General features: G+C 34.4%; 1 protein-coding gene across 10 annotated transcripts in view; it reads left to right on the top strand.

Moving 5' to 3' along the window:
• Positions 1–18,642, top strand: part of LOC143200833 (uncharacterized) — a 623,832-nt gene that overhangs the window by 590,271 nt on the left and 14,919 nt on the right. For 5 of the 10 annotated variants that reach the window (XM_076411562.1, XM_076411560.1, XM_076411563.1 and 2 more), the window contains 3 exons: positions 10,130–10,351; positions 16,793–17,840; positions 17,889–18,642. In XM_076411562.1, coding sequence (XP_076267677.1) covers positions 10,130–10,351; positions 16,793–17,840; positions 17,889–18,642 — 2,024 coding nt within the window. The remainder of the gene's footprint in view (positions 1–10,129; positions 10,352–16,792; positions 17,841–17,888) is intronic. The other 5 variants (XM_076411565.1, XM_076411558.1, XM_076411567.1 and 2 more) reach the window with 3 other exon arrangements.

Genomic DNA, 18,642 nt, shown 5'->3' with positions numbered 1-18,642 from the left:
TTCTGCTCTTATCACTATGTGTTGGTAATTGTCAGCGTTGAGCTATAAGCTCACAACAAAAAAGTTTAATTCTTTCACTATCAGAAACACTGTGTAAATTAGTTCGTCAATTTCTTCTTCTGTCTGATTATGTTTATCCAAACCGAAGTTGATATTAATTCGTCACCCGTTTTGTATCCACCAGCCCTCAGTGCTTATATTAATATTAAGTGCAGCTGCAACACGCTAAGTAATATTTTCAATAAAACTGCAAAAATTTCATACTTGATAGTATCATAATAACCTTTTTACCATAATCTTCAAACAAATTCATACACATATATCAAACAAGACTCTCTATAACAGTTATAGACCTTTTTAAATGAAAAGTGTGCTTAAATATATCAACATATCGTGTAATATAGACAATAAATATATGGCTTAATAAAAAGATTAAGCCAATGTCTACAAGGATTTAAAACTTAATTTCATTTATTTAATCTAAGTTGCAAAATCAATTAAGTGACTTTTAACAATTTTGTCAATTTTAGTAATAACTTATGGCATTTCATTCTTTTATTTTTTGTTCATTTAAAGGATTGTTGTAGAAGTAGAGATCGAAGAGCTCTCTAGGTAAAGAAACAAAAATAACACTATTTCCATATAACAATAACTCAATTTTCTATTATTCTTAATTTCAATTTTTCATAAAATGTCGCTTCTCTCCGAGAACCTTTAAAACTCGATTTATTTAGACGCCGTTAAGGAAACCCAAACCGACCACTTAAATTCCCATCAGTCAATTTCAAAATAACCGCCTTAATTTGATCAAACAGAGTGCTTTGTCTCAGGTAAAAAAATGGCAGGCTTTTAATTTCCGAAAGTTGGAATCAAATCAAATTAGGCGACATTTAAATAAACGTTGCTTTTTTATCTTCGCGCTTAGGAAGTGACGGAGAATTATCGATATTTTTCAATAGGTATCTAATTATCAAACCTTCTAAATGAGTATCCAAGTAACTAATCGTGGAAAAAAAAAACGATAAGTTTATAAAATTTACAGCAACAAGAAAAATATGGTTTTAATTAATTGCTGTCACAACCACACGACGTTAAATAAGTTTAAAATAAGATATCTAATTTAATGTGGACGTTCTATCACGGTCGTTGACCATTCACCCTTTTCTACAACATCCTCCGGCTATAAACCCTTAATTTCGATATTTTGCTTCGCCCTTAGGGAGACTCAACGATCTTCAGGATCAATATAAAATAGTTCTCGGGAGGGTAGGGTATCTGTTCAATATTATTCATAATATAAAAAACTCTTTTCCCATATAAAAGCGGAGGTATCGCACACAATAAGTTCGCATATTTCTCTTTCTTAGTTAAATAATTTTTCTTAATTGTTACCTAAATTACTTGGATTCCCAATCCATCAGATCCGCTTGCTCTATAAAAAATTATTGTATTTAAAAGTGTTAAAAAGTGTCCTTGACCTTGTTCACTCATCGAATCTCAGTAAAAGTGCTTAGTGTGTAAAAAACACTTGATATTAGAATATCCCATTTCTTTCCCTAAGTTAGGTATCAAAATCTAATTAATGTTAATACACCTGGTAGAAGAATAAGAAGAAAATTTCTATGATAGTTGTCTATGAACTGCTATAGAATAAATACTTGATTATAAATATTTGTAATCAAAATGTTTCATCATTTTCTACAACTTTTTCGATATTTTTGTCAATGTTGTAAACCGTATCGAGAAGACAAGTGTTAATCAGAAGACGTAATGTCTAGTTAGTACGCTGGGTGCGCCAGAACTGCTCATTCTTGATGGAACAGTATATTACTCGCCCTTTCTGATGTTTTTGAAAACAATACGTTATTCAATTTATGCAATTGACATGCTTAGATACAGTAGTAACAGTTCCAATCAGCTTTAGCAGCTCGTACAACTTGCTTATCTCTCCATATGCACCAGAAGACTTTAGTGTCGATGTAGATGCGTTTAGACATGCTTTAAAATGTCAACATTTCCTACAAATTCTTCAAACTAGACATCTGCTTAGTCTCTTTTACTTGGTTTGACTTCAGTGACAACATTTGGTTCATACTTGTCGATACGTAAGTATTACTCGAAATGTTTGAAATTTTTGTTTGTCATAACACACGTACCAAATCCCATTGTTCATTCAACTATGTGAAATTGACCCTTAAACTAAATTAAGAATTGCCCATGGGACTAACCATGATGACACTTGTTGGCGGCTTAGGTTTAATTAATATTATTCTTTGTATTGAGAGAATATATGACCAAGAGTGAACAACAGGGAATATACAGTGAGTGCAATTAGAAGCCCATTTTCTTCTCTCTAGTTGTCATTCGAATATTGTAGCAGCATATACTGACTTCATGCATACTGGTACGACTAAACCAGTCACATTATCTTGAATATAATTTTATAATTTTCTATATTATTTGGTAACTGAAAAAATAACAATAAACAAGACAAATGAGACCTAACCTCAAATGTTATCAACAGTGTTATTTACCTCGATATGACGTTTGGTTACATTTTAGTCATAATTAAAAATACTTATAATAGTAAATACTTACGTTAGAATGATATTATTGCTGTAAGTAAATTACTGATATTCAAACTATACTGGCTGGTTCACGCCTTACAATATTTTCTGCCTTCGAATGAAAACTTACACAATTTGGTTGGGGTTTTTAACGATATATTAAGGGCCCCTGACATCATCGACACAGGATAGAATATTTATTTATAGCACAAAAGTATTAAAATAATGTATAAATAAAACTTATATCCATACAAACCGTTAAGTGCGACTAAAACAACTACATCACGCGCAGACATAAAGCGTTTTAGAACTGTCAATGTCAATTTTTCTCTCAAATCGATTTTTTTACAGGAATAACTTTTATTCCGCGTAGAGTAAAGAATTGCTATTGAATTAGTTTTTGAAAAAATAATCTAGCCTATTGTAGAGGTAAATAATTTTTATGAACATGAAACATTATGTAATTTTTCGTTGTTATATTGCAATGATTCATTTGCACTATTTTTTAAATAAATTATATTGATATTTTATTATATACTTAAGTGTTTAAAAATATTCATACACTAACAGAATCTGTTGAAAGAAGGGATTGGCCAGAAAGAAAGATAGTAATAGGTCAATTAAAAAGTCCCCGACCTGACGCATAGATGGCTACTAGAATTATATCCATATATTTTTCAGTGAGCCCTAACACTCAAAAGACGCGTGTATAAATTTGACAGCTGGCGGATTATTAGTTTGTGAACTATAACATTTTAAGTGAAGCAACTTTTGTTATTCTCAAAAAAAATTGATAAAAAGGAATTTTGCGTGTTGATAAAATATTACTTTTTGAAGAGAAAAAATACAGTTGAAGCAAAAATTTGGCTTGACGCCGAGATTCCTGACACTGCCCCAGAAAAATCCACCATCAAGGATTGGTATGCTAAGTTTAGACGTGGTGAAATGCGCACCAAAGACAAGCAGTGGACGCCCAAAAGAGGTTGTTACCGACGAAAACATTTAAAAAATCTACAAAATGAATGACCGTAAATCGAAATTGAATGAAATAGCAGACGCTCTAAAGATATCAACTGAACTTGTACATCAAATCATTCACGAATATTTGGATATCAGAAAGCTTTGTGCAAAGTGGGTGCCGCGCGAGCTCACTTTAGACGAAAAACAACGACGAGTTGAAGATTCACTGCAGTGTTTGAAGATGATCAATTACGCTTACCAAACCAAACCCGAGTTTTTGCGTCGATATGTGACAATGGATGAAACATGGCTCCATCAAGTCCAATCGACAGTCATCCGAGTGGACTGCACACGATGAATCTGCACAAGATAATAGCGTCTATATTTTGGGATGCGCATGGAATAATTTTCATTGACTACCTTGAAAAAGGAAGGACCATCAACAGCGACTATTACATAGCGTTATAGGACCGTTTGAAGGACGCATTTAAAGAAAAAGAAAGTGCTGCTTCACCAAGATAATTCACCGTGTCACAAGTCAGTGAAAACGATCGCAAAAATCCATGAATTGGGCTTCGAACTGCTTCCTCGTCCACCGTATTCTCCAGATCTGGCCCCCAGCGACTATTTTATGTTCTCAGATCTCAAAAGAATGCTCGCTGGGAAGAAATTTTTGTCGAATGAAGAGGTGATCGTTGAAACTGGGGCCTATTTTCAAGCAAAGGAGAAATCGTACTACAAAAATGGTATTGAAAATTTGGAGGGTCGCTTAAATCAGTGTATCACCCTTGAAGGGAATCATATTAAATAAAAACAGTAATTTTGCCAAAAAAATTTGTTTTATTATGGTAGGAAGTGTACTTTTCAATTGACCTGTTAACATTATTTCGAGCAAATATTCATAACAGTACTTCTTAACTTAAAATGACTGAACAAGCACTGCACAACTTAAAAGTAGCGACTAACAATGGACAATACTTTGCCAAATAATAATTTAACTTTCATATTAATATAAATCAGACCAGTAACACTCAATTAGTGACTAAATTTATTATCCATCATTGATTAATATTCAGTAATTAGTTATCACGTCAACAAAATTATTCAAATCAGTTTTTTCCTCGATCTTTCTCGATCGTAACTTCGCCGGCTTGTCAATAGTGACAAACACGAGATTAGTTTTCAAATTTATCACCAACAATGGCGCTCTGCTTAATTAAATTTAAAAAAGCGTCCCGAACTTTCTCGGCAAAATTAAAAATCCTTCAACAACTTTTAACGGTAAGAAAGGCTCTCCCGGCGACTAATTAAATTAGTCCTTTCGTAGATAAAAAGTCTTGTTTAAAGAGTCCACTTGGCACTCTTGGCAGTTTTCGATGGATCCAAACTTGTTCGTTCGGTATCTAACGAGAATTTCCCCAGCTTTCTTTCGTTTCTTCTTGTTGTTGTTGTTGTTGTTTTTTTGCGTTCTTTTTTCTTTGAAATGTGACTGTTCTTTTCGTAAACAGTCCGAACTTTTTCATCCCCGGATCAGAGAACGCTTTTTGTATTGTTTCGCCGAAACGATTTTTCGTACATAATTTTAGGGTAATGTTGTAAAAGTGAAATTGTTTCGGAGGTCGTAACCTTTTCGCATGAATAATAAAATGTGTGTATTTATTTAAGAAAGGTTTCGGTCTTATTTCTGTTTTAGTATTAAGACAACGTTGAGAACGATTGTTTTAAATACTTGAGCTGTTTCTGATTTTTTTTATTTTACATTCCTTAAATAATTGAATATTAATTTTTTGTTATTTGGTGTACGAATTGTTTTCCATCGTACTTCGTTCGGAAATATCGAAAGCAGTGTCATTAAAACTGCTTAAGTTCAATATTTTGCTACAGTCCGTTAATTATATTGTATATAAAATATATAATATAATATATATAGAGCAATATCGGTCCAGTTCCTCTGGAATTTTAGCCAGACAAACACACATCACACATTACGAAAACATTAGAGATATTTTATTGAAAAAAAATTTAAAGCTCTATAAAGAGGAAGTCAAAATATATCATTAATGCCAACCAGTGAAAAAGCCTTAGATCTAGGGAGAAAAAGCGAAAGCCTTATATATCATTTTCTTATAAAGGGAAGAAAAATCACTTTCTTACAATTTCCATCATCGGGTCATGCATATCCGTCGGGAAACCGATTAACATTTCTTTTCATTTATTCCCTCGTAGAGCCGCGATTTATGCTCGCTGTCGGCAACGTTAAAGATTCGAAAAGATATCCGCGGACGTCAAGAAACGGGAACTATCCTTTATGTCCCACAATGGATACGGCCGAAGAATACGCAAAAAGAACGACCCGGAACTCTGGCTGGCGTCCTTTTTGCATCGCCACTTGCATTCCGCTAATGTCGGTGCGGATTTTAATATATCAATGTCGCCGTCAAAGTTCCTCAATGCTTTTTTTGCTCCAGACAATCTCAAAGGTCCTTCGAAATGTACGTCGCACTTTTTGTTCTGCTAGAATTCTGAATCTATCGATTTATTTCATCGTTTCATTAGTTTAATGGTTGTCGGAAAATAAACCACGTTTTTCCTTTCTCAGATTTCAGCGGTACTGCAGCCGTCGATAGAAAATAAATTAACTAAAATGTTTCTCCACCATTATATGGTAATTTTAGAGCTATATAATTGCTCTTAGAAGTTATGAATAAGGTATAACTCTTTTAAATTGCAAATTTTCGGGTTCACCACTAAAAAACATAAAGAAAATTATCATAAAATGGTGGAGGAACTTATTTTCAATATATTCAAAACACTGTAGCTAAGTATTAAATGAATAAGTTCCTCCACCATTTTATGATAATTTTCTTTATCTTTTTGTGTGGTCAATCCGAAAACTTGCATTCCGCTAATGTCGGTGAGGATTTTAATATATCAATGTCGTCGTCAAAGGTCCTCAATGCTTTTCTACTATCTACGTCGCGCTTTTTGTTCTGCTAGAATTCTGAATCTATCGATTTATTTCATCGTTTCATTAGTTTAATGGATATCGGTAAATGAACAACGTTTTTCCTTTCTTAGATTTCAGCAGTACTCCAACCGTCGATAGTAAATCAATGGATTATTTTGAATGGCTGTAAATTGAAATTGAGTAAAATAGCAGACACTCTAAAAATATCAACTGAACGTATACGGGTATGAGAAAGCTCTGTACAAAGTGGGTGCAGCGCGAGCTCACTTTTGACCAAAAACAACGACGAGTTAATGATTCGGAGCAGTCTTTGAAGATGATCAAGCGTAATAAACCCGAGTTTTTGCGTCGATATGTGGCAATGGATGAAACATAGCTCCATCAGTTCACTCATCCGAGTGAACTGCACACGATGAACCCGCTCCAAGGGGTCTGTATTGTGGGATGCGCATGGAATAATTTTCATTGACTACCTTGAAAAAGGAAGGACCATCAACAACGACTATTACATAGCGTTATTGGACCATTTGAAGGACGAAATCGCCAAAAAACGGCGGAATTTGAAGAAAAAGAAAGTGCTGGTTCACCAAGACAATGCACCGTGTCACAAGTCACTGAAAACGATGGCAAAAATCCATGAAATGGGCTTCGAATTGCTTCCTCATCCCCCGTATTCTCCAGATCTGATTTGATTCATATAAAGAATATTACTTTATACGTAAATATGTTCCAAACTAGAAATAAAATATATCAAGCGAATGAATAAAAGAAGAAAATAAATTGTGAATGCATTCAGTAGTTTAGGAGCAGTGAGTTTAATCATCATGGGATATTTCTATAGACACCTTCAGACACCATAGACTCCTACAGAAACTATAGACACCCGTCCGAACATTGCTTCTTCTGATTATTATTTATTTAGAACCAAATCGGTATAACCTGTCTGAGCAACATCTTCCACCATATAAAGATACAAAAATTTTAATTGATATAAAGAATATTACTTTATAGTATACCAAAATATACTCCAGACTAAAAATAAAATATATAAAGCGAATGAATAAAACGATAAAATAAATTGTAAAAGATATCCTGGCGAGGAATGATACAGTTTGTGGGTCAGTCTTATGGCTGTCCGCTTCCTTCGATATTTCAAGGTGTCACCCTTTCCCCCGGGAAGCGGCGATTCGTTCTGGCGACGGGGTCTCTCTCCCTTAAAACAGGTCCATTTAACGCCATCCAATATCTTTATCTAATCCCGTTATGGACGGACGGCGTGACGTCACGCCAACATATCACATTCCCTTCTCTTCGCCACCCCCCGCCGTCCATCGCCGACAATGTCGTCGATCTGGAACAAGTGGCCTTTGAAGAGATTTAAGATACCCTTCGGGTTCATGAGATGGGAGAAGGGGAACCGAAAGAAACAAGAAAATATTTAATTATTTTATACTCGTCATAACGTAGAGACATGTGACAAAACAGTGATAATGTGTGAAATGTGAGTTTTTAGTGATTCCAGAGGAAAGTTATAAATAAAAAAAACATGGTAATAGGTTTTTATTATTTTTTGTCTTTTTCATGGTCAAATTGAGTAATGACACCTAAAGCATTTAGCTGTTTCACTGTCTCTTTTAAAAATTGTACAGCTCGAGATGGCCATCATTAATCCAACATATCTATATACTTATTTTATAAGTTTACCGAGCGATTCATTTCTTTATGAATTTTCAAATACCCCACGTCCTACTAGTTAATATAATTTTCTAAATTTCGATTTTTCTCTTATCATTTATTCATTGAGATAAAGAACTTCAGTTTCGCTAATATTTTTTTATTATTTATAATAGTAATCCAGAACTATTTGTTTTATTCTAATTTTCTGCGGATTGAAAGTGATAAATTATTCATTAACTTATTCTACGATAGACACTTTGGGTTTAACCTTTATGTCACTGTTTTTAATGTACACTGAGTTTTACTAATAACTTAACTGAAATAGATTAAATGGCTTTAGTCTCTTTAATCTTTTGACTAAACCATCATAATATAAAAGCTGAAGGACCTATACATTGATGTGATGATTGAGTATCTGTTAATGTCTTTGAGCATAATTCTTGAGTAAGTTATCAATAGTTTCTACCTTGAGGTCCTTATGCCGATTATCATTACGAATGTACCATAGAGCATCAGCACTGCCTCCATAACAGTGCTTTGTTTTAGATTATTTGTATATTTCTATTGCTTTAGCTGGTATATACCCAGAGTTAAGCACTATAAGATTTGTTCAATTTCAAGACTTGTTGATAAAGTGTGTGTGCTCTGTGTTTAGCATCAGAGATCATACCAAGATATGTATCTATATTTCCATACAGAACTACTTGTTGATTCAAATATACTGGATTGTTTAGTTTAGTTATGGTAAAATGTTCTAGTAGCTAGTATTGCAGTATCAACTACAAATATGGCTACAATGTTTTCATTGAATGCAGACAGATGTCCCCAATCTATAGCAGATAATGGACTGGTCCTAACACACTTCTCTGTAGCCTAAGTTAGAATAAACTTGCTGTCTTGTTTGATTCTGAAGTTTCAGTCAGTTATGTATGACAGCTACAACTCTCATATCAAACTTTATCGAAAACTTGAGCAAATGACTAATATAATACGATGTTATTTGCAAATATCTTCATCTAGATTATTCTGATATTCTATGGAATCCCAATGACTATAACGTTCAATAGAATAGCGCCAATAATCTTGTAATTATTCATAAATAATTAGTTACTCCTTAAATTTAAATTTCAATTAAAAATTGCCTTTCTAATTTATCTTATTAGTTACTTTCTAATTTACATCTTGAAATCAGTATTACAATCTAGCATATACTACAACTTCTCTTAATTGTTACAAAGTATTGACAATATTGTAAATATCAATGAGATCCAGTTAACTTGAAGTAATAAGCCGAATCAGCCAAGCTGCAGCAGTTTTTAGTTCTCTAAGATGACATGTGTTAAATGACGAGAAATGTCTAAAAGCAAACACTGAAACCGGGCTTTTTCAAACGTTTAACTTGTCGATTCCTCTGTATGACTCTGAGACTTGGACACTATTACAGTCAGACCTCTGCCAGCTTGAGCTTCTGGAAATATCTACGTATTTGTCTACATTAGTTGAAGATGCTATAATCAGAGCACATTTGATGGTTAGATCCAGAGACGTAGAGTACAATGCTTTGGACAGATCTGTTAAATAAAAGGTGACCAAATTCCCCAGAGACTACTGTGGCGAAATCTACCTTGGAGATGGAAAAAACAACGAAAAACTTTAAAAAAAAGTGAAGGAACAAAAACGTAGAGAGCGATTTTTTTTTAATTTTCGAGGCCTGAGCAGATGTAACTATGGCGAGATTTGATAAAGAATATTCAACATCCTGCGACACTATCTGCAGGACATGGTACATTAGAACCATCACTGTAGAATAATAATTAAATGTTTTTCAGGTTTAAAATAATAATGTTATTTAATTCAATAAGCCCTAATTGACATACTTATTTTACAAGAATCGATATATTCGGTATCATAACAATTCAATTACTTTTATTTTAACGGAATTTTATTTTTCTTATAGCAACAGTGCACCATCCCCATCAAAACAATCTCAACGGGGGCACCCAGCCCTCAGAGCAAAGTCACAACTACTACTCCGTCGGCGCCGTCACCATCCACCCCCGACAAACCCATCTTGAAACCTGTGGAATGCAATCTGTGCAAGCGACGATTCAAAAATATACCCGCACTGAACGGACACATGAGACTGCATGGAGGTTACTTTAAAAAGGTACGTAGTAAGGTATGTAACTTATTATTTTATCTATTTTAACGTTGTAAAATATCCACAAGATCTGCACTAATTATTTTACTACAAATATTATTTTATTTTAAATATTTGCAGTGACATATTGCAGTGAGTGAAATATATTAAACCATATCAGCTTAAATTTAACCATGTTATATTATTAAAAATGCTACAATACATGATAATCAGCAAGAAAGCTTTTTAATGTTGATTGTCAGTAAACTCTTGAGTATACTTTGACTAAATTAGTAAGTTTTATGTTAATATAATCCAAATTTAATTTCTAATTATTCTCTAGTCACCATCTAATCATATTTACAGTAATACCAAAGTATGAACAAATTCTTAATTTTAAAACAATAATAAAGGTAAATTTAAAATATGAATATACTAATTGCATGTAATATAGCTGATGCATGTCCTAAACTTGGAATTTAAAGTATTTACTTATTTTGTTCCGAAAACCGTTATTATAAAGCACGTATTATACTTACGATTTATACATAGAAAATGTTCAGAGAGCAGATCCTGACAAATAAGGAAATTATAATCGGATGACTCTGACTATATGTTCTAAGAGCTTGTCTATATACTTCATGTGACTATAAAATGTATATCTTTAGCAGCTTCTCTAGGTTCTTCAGATTGGCTTTGATAATATTTCGAATTAGCTTATTTTAATTCCTTATTCCTAACTGCCATTGTAAATTTCTTCCTTCTTTTTTGCTCTTGATTAAATGTGTTAACTTTAATGCACATGTTTGTCGTTACTTTAATATAATTCAATTAAAAAACGTCAATCTGCCACTGTTGTCAACTGTCTTCTGTCCCTTTTCATATTATGAGATTGAAAATATTTTCATAAAATTCACCGAAATGATTCTTTCCAAAAAGAAATTTATTATATACTCGTTTACAACTCCTACAACTGAATTTCAAAAGCACAATTTCATTTTAATATATACATTAGACGCTTAGTAAATATAAAACACCAAAATATTTAACCATATACTTGAAATAAACCCTATATACTCATATATTTATATCGAAACGTTAATTGTAACTAATTCAATCTTATTAGCCATTCGGTCAAAATAATCCCTTTTAACAGATCATCGATCCCTTCCATAATGATAAATAGAATTTCCTTGGAAAAGAGTTCAACAGTCGATCGAGAAATATGGTCTCCTATTTTCTGTCATTTTCGATTCTCCCCCAGGGCAATATCCTAATGGAAGATTCATTCGGAACCTCTGGGCCCTACCTATGAGCCGAAATTCTTTTCGAACATAAAGGATAAATAATCGATTTCCAATAACACAGCTGAAGAACATAAAGCGTTGTACTAAAAACTAGTGATGACCCAATGGTCGTTATTCGACCATAGTTCATTAAGTTAACCTTGTTTATTTTTGAAAAAGTAAATGAAAATGAGTCTGTTACAGGCACAAAGTCAAAATACATTGAAAAGAGGTATGTGACTAGATTAAAACTTTTACAAATTCAAAATACAAACAAATATTTGTTTTTTTAATAAATGTTATATTAAATATGCTCAGTACAATCTCAATTTACTAATTAATTTACTACTAGTACTCTATAATACTTAGATCGATACACAAGCAAAACCAAGAACCTTAAAAAGTTAACAAGAACACTTATACACCATATAGGTTGTGTAATTTGCTACAAGTAGCTGTACTGCTTCCACATTACTGTGATTTAGCAACCTTATTTCATGTTTTAAGTCGAAATCTTGAATAATTTCGTAAATTCTTCTGATTTCGTTGTAGTTATTCGTTAATTACGTAGTGATAAGCATTGGTAATTATTCGAAGAACTTGGTTTTCGCAAAGTTGGACTACTAGTCCGTTTTATCATTTAATAAAATACCATATTTACACCCACCAACTTCAAATATGCTTTATAATTGACGGATAAACCAATCTCTAACGACTAACCATTTTATATGTTTAATTTTGAATCCAATCTGCTCTGCTTTTGTTTCATTGTTTGAAAATGTGCTAAAAAATTATTTAAACGCAATTAAATTATATTATAAATATCAGTTAATATAGATTACCATTACTCAAAAGAGTCTTAACTAAAGTATATCATCTTGAATAATATAATGCATTCACTGTTTCTATCTTACCAATGAAAACTGCTTACTGCTTTTTATTCTTTTACTGTTTAATTTGGTAAAAATTATTAAGCGACATTAAAACTAATTTTGAAATCGATATCATGTAAGAAATATATATTAAAAGATATATATTTAAATATGCTCCGAACTTCTTACAGAACGTTCCAATTTGTTAGTCTATAAAGAAAACAAACGTGATTTTAAAATATCTCTTATGGAATATTGATAAAGTATTAATTTTAAAAATATTGATATTTATAGGGACATATTTTGAACTATCAATATAAATTCATCAAATAACATAGTTAATCTTTGATTGAAAAAATTATTAATACTGTCTAAGCATTATCAAAAGTGGTATTTCAGTAAAATGGTGAAAAAATATACATATAGTCTATTCAAAGTTTTTTATACATACGTCATTAAGATGTTTAATGTTTTACCTTCCGCAATTTTTCCTATAAAATTAGTAATTTTAGCCAATGAAAGTTATTTTGTACATGCGTCATCTAAATTTGTGACGTCAAAACAATATTGACGCTCAGTTTGGCTTTGACACAAAAAAATTCTATTCTAAATAAAATAATTGAACAAAAATGTTATCAAATATAATTTATTTCAACTTTATAGTAATTCTAAAAACTACAGTTACTTATACAACCACAATAGTTTATAGGTTAGAGTTATAACCTCTTTCCACTACTGCTTTCAAGAATTTTGAATACGTCTGACAACCGGGCAACTTTGACACTCATTCGATTACGCGTTCGAACTAGTCAGACATCATTGTGTCAGTATTTAACTAGAATAAAATTAGAAGGAAGTTACAAATTAGAATTTACAAATTGCGGCAGGCAATACATTAAATATCTTGATGACGTATGTACAAAAAAACCTTGAATAGACTATATATTACAAACCTTTGTAAACACAACCTAAGAATTACTTCCTAACCAAAGCTCTCGTAAACAACGGGTGGCTGTGAAATATCTCAAGCTGGTTTAGAATAGATGCGCGTGAGCAGTTGAGATTGTGTAACGAATTGACAGATATGGGTGGTTGCCTAACTACGGGTTTCATTTAATTTAATGTATTTTCAGTACACATTATGTTTTTTCACAAAGTGTTTTAACATACAGAAGATTATAACATTCATTTTCAAACAAAATAATCTCGACTGAATGCAGGAACGAATATTTTCATTTAATGATGCCTCAGGCTCGGCTATTTTTGTATCCCTCTTTAGTTATTTTTTCCTGTATCATTATAATTATTTATGGCGTCCCGTTTTTACTACACATTCAGCATTATTCATCTGCATTCCCATTTGCAAATTAAATTCTATAAAAACGAAATTATCATTAATAAATTTCCGGCGTACAACGGTTTATATATTTTCCCGTCTCTCGTTCCCGTCCCATAAAGCTTCCAGATTTTTTTACAGCGTAAATAAAACAACGGAAAAACTGAAAATTAATGTCTATTTTAGGGTCGTGTTCTACGTCCTCTTAAATGGCCATTAAAAGTTTTACGCTCCAGGGTAATGTAGATAAATACACACGGCCTACTACACAAAAAAGTTGAAAACTCGTTAAAATTTCATGCAGCAATGATGGTTTCCTTTTGGTAGGGCGGGGCAGTAATTCGGGTTAGAGTTTTGCACAATCTGAATTTTCAGTCATAAATATCCGATAGCTCGATTTAAAATGTATGGCTGAAAACATCGAACTACTTCAACTAGGTATCTAGTTGATTATATAGCGATTAGTAGACCCAACAGTCGTTGTCCAGTTCATTGTTTAATTTTTATTTGAACACATGTGCACTGATATCATGGCGATGCATCGATGTTTTACCTGGCAACAACAACATTTTAACTTCACCCTAGTTTGGATTGGACGTAAATGCGATGAACAGATATTGTTGCATATGACACGAACTACCATTATATGATAATGGAAGCATATATGTGATTTACGTCCTATCTACATCCCTGATGATAGCGTCATGTAAATGTATGCACTTCTTCGCTTGATTAAACTTAATATATCATAATCAATTCATTTTCATTTTCTCATTTTTTTGTTAATTTTTGCGCCTGAACAAATGATAAATGATAAAAGATACCAATAAAATACTTGTACACAAAAATGTATATGTTGTATTTTGGATTTTTTTGTTTAATGTTTAAATGATATCCATTTTCTCCTTTACAAAATATGAAACTATGATATGATACTTGGCAATATAAGTATCGTTATTAGCCTCAGTCTCGGAGATCACCTCTTCATTCGATGAAAATTTCTTCACAGCGAGCATTCTTTTGAGATCTGATAATAGGAGATAGGAGACAGGAGGCTAGATCTGGATAATACGGTGGATGAGGAAGCAATTCGAAGCTCAATTCATGGATTTTTGCCATCGTTTTCACTGACTTGTGACACGGTGCATTATCTTGGTGAAGCAGCACTTTCTTTTTCTTCAAATTTCTTTTCAAACGGTCCAATAACGCTAACGTCCAATAATCGGAGTCCCTCTTGATGGTCCTTCTTTTTTCAAGGTAGTCAATGAAAATGATTTTATGCGAATGTCAAAATACAGACGCCATAATCTTGACAGCCGACTGTTGCGTTTTCCCACGCTTTGGACCAGATTCATCGTGTGCAGTCCACTCGGATGGCTGTCGATTGAACTTTGGAGTGAAATGATGGAGCCATGTTTCATCCATTGTCATATATAGACCCAAAAACACGGGTTTATTACGCTCGATCATCTTCAAACACTGCTCCGAATCATCAACTCGTCGTTGTTTTTGGTTAAAAGTTAGCTCTAGCAGCACCCACTGTGCGCAGAGCTTTCTCATACCCAAATATTCGTGAATGATATGATGTACATGTTCAGTTGATATCTTTAGAGTGTCTGCTATCTAGAAATCATTTTGTGAATTTTACCTCTTTAGGCGTCCACTGCGTTCACCATTTTCGGTGCTCATTTGACCACGTCTAAACTTAGCAAACGAATCCATGATGGTTGATTTTCCTGGGCCAGTGTCCGAAAACTCGGTCTCAAGCCAAGTTTTGCGTCAACTGTATTTTTCCCTTCAAAAAGCTATATTTTATCAACACACGAAATTCCTTTTTATCCATTTTTTCACAATAACAAAGGTTGCTTCACTCAAAATACTATAATTCACAAACTAATGATCCGACAGCTGTCAAATTTATACACGCATCTCTTGAGGGTTAGGGCTAACTAAAAAACATATGTATTTAATTCTTGTAGAGCCATCTATGTGTTAGGCCGGAGACTTTTCAATTGTTATATATATTTCAACCTGTTATATATATAATGTTTGTTCAATGAACTGTGAACATTGTGTTGAAATTAATGAGAATTACTCTATCTTTCTCCCCTATCAGGCCCATCAAACAATATTTTAAACGTACGTTAATGCTTCTCCATCATATCCAAATTGTCGGTCTTGGCTTCAACAGTTTAAACTGATGATTTCGATGTCAATGAAAAAGAACGGCCTGACGAACTAAAAGATATTTAAAAACAATGAATAGCAAGAATTATTGAACCCAGCTTAATGCAGTTTAATTCAAGAACTTCTTCTGTGGTATACTGTGACTGATCTACTACAATATAGATACATCGAGAAGCGGGATTCATCAAGGGGCTATAAAGTTTGCTGCAATAAGCTATAGATTAAACCACAGAATAACAAACTAAGGTTTTCATTTATTAAACAATTAATTTAAATATTAAAACCAAATGAAACTGTTACTGCAGATGTTTTCTGAAGTCAATTTAAAAAATTTAAAGACTTATTGTTGCAAACAATACCTCCAATAGCACAGTCACACATTGCACAGTTGTAAAAAATATACTGCTGCAATCCTCATCCAGTGTACTTACTGGGCATACCACTTCTTCAAATTGGTACAGCATGGCTTGGTTGAAACATGGTTAAGAAATATTGAAGAAGTACGAAAATATACCCATGATTGAACCAAATCACCATCGTTCTTTCGACAATATAATACCATATTACTTGTAGAGTTGTAGAAAATGATGGAAAATATTTAATTGCACAATTTTTTTTACAAGTGAAAAAATTCCTCGCAATATTTATTAAACTAGACCTCATTAAATACCTAGACATTTATTTCTGAATTGTACGTTGCAATAGACACGTAATTGTGCAGATCTCGTTGGACCTTTAAGTCACATAACACCCAACAAATGATCACTATAAAGATCCCTAAGCCGTTTTACGTTTTCAGGACCCTGACAATAAAAAGGTTGACAAGAAGGAACAAACCGGGCCACCCTTACAAACGGCGAGCAGTAGCGTACGCGCCCTGATCGAAGAGAAGATCATCAGTAAACGAAACTCTTCACCGAGCACCGCCCACCATGCCGAACCGGTCACGCATACATCCTCAGCCACTCAAGTCGACATGGATTCGAAAATATCCTCCTTCGTGGTACCGGCCCCTCCCCAACAGAACCTGGACAAATCCAGGCGTCATTCTGATGCCGAGGCGTTCAAAAATTCGAAATCATATCAAGAGGCGCAAGCCGTTGCCGATCTGATACTGAAAAGGGAGAAGATATCAGTGAAGAGGACGACGTCCGATCCTGGTCAATCTTCCTCCCATCTACTGCAGTACCGAGCAGATTCCTTCTCTTTGGACAGCGTGGATATGTATCAAAATGAAGAACCGCATTTTGTCACGCCCAGTTTAGAGGATGAAGTGTTCACGAACAACAGCATGATGCTTCAGAGCGTGGATCCCGCTCAGCTATCCCAGATCCCGTTCCAACCCGATTCCTTGGATGACAACTTACTTCACATCAAAGACGACAACTTGCTACATATAAAAGAAGAAAATCTGCTGGATATGAAGAACGAGGGCGAGGAACAACTGCAGGAACTCAGTTTGGACGATATAGCGAGTCTCCATGAGGAGCCGATGAATATTACTCAACAGTCGATTCACTCGATGAATCCGGTGAATCAGGACCTGCAAGCCGTTTTGAATTCACCGCTGCCGGAGAGTCTGGCTGAGTTTAGTACGTATCACACTTCGAAGAACTTGGAAATTCACTCGCCCAGCTACAGTACTCAATCTCCCGCACATTATGCCAAATCTCCGCATACCTATACTCAGTCGCCCCTACAGAGTCCGATGATCAGGCACGATTCGCCAGGGTTTGCGTATCCAACTCCTCCGGCTAGTCACGAGGGACAAAGTCCGTGTTTCAGTCAAAATATGAACGTCCCGTTGGTTTCTCCTAGTGACGATTTCGGACAGGTTGTTGAACGAGGTAAATAATGAATTACTATCGTGTATTTCATCCGTATAACATTAACAGAACTTTTCGTAGGATTAGATGAACCTCCCCAAGCTTCTTCTCCCCTTTCAGCAGCTTTCTACACCAGTACCATGTCCAGTTCGGCTGCCGTCGAAGAGGCAATTCAAGAAATACTACCGGGAGAAAGTATACACGAGGATAGTTTATATCCATTATCCAATACACCCCCATCCCAATCCGAAAATGATTCCCTGGGTCTCTCGACGCCGGTCCCCTCCCCGAGAGTCGTGTCGACGTCTTTACCATCGCCCCACCCAGGAAACGCCTTCAGTCCATCGCCAAAGACAGCATGTCAAACAACGAGTCTCGGAAACCAGTGGGGGGCGCCCACCACACTGATGCTACCCAATTCAGATGATCCCTTGCTATCAAGTCAACCTAAAGACTTCGTTCCCAAGAAGAGGATTCAGCTCAATGGGGTCCCGGTTAGATTAATCAGCAACAATGGGTTAATCGAGCTGAACAGTACGAATTTTACTGGATTACTGTTGGATGCCAACGGTGAAATTAAGCTGATTCAAACGGGAGGCGGAGGTTTGCCAACCAAGAATTTCGTGATGACCAATGCCCAATTAGTAACGACAACGACTGCCAACCAAGATCCGGCGAGTAAAGACAGGCCCAAAGTGCAAAAGGTGACGGTGGCCAAGGCTGTACAGCACCCTTCCTCGATCAAGCTCATGACGAATAGAAACAAGAACTTGATCGATTCTAGGAGAGATGATTGTAATGATATATTCCTCAGTCCGACAAC

Source organism: Rhynchophorus ferrugineus, unplaced genomic scaffold (assembly GCF_030347505.1).
Source record: "Rhynchophorus ferrugineus isolate W39M unplaced genomic scaffold, kcgeb_rfMv2 rfM8, whole genome shotgun sequence".
NCBI classification, from domain to species: domain Eukaryota; kingdom Metazoa; phylum Arthropoda; class Insecta; order Coleoptera; family Curculionidae; genus Rhynchophorus; species Rhynchophorus ferrugineus.
Note: the sequence above shows the minus strand (reverse complement) of the source record. Positions and strands in the feature narration are given on the sequence as shown.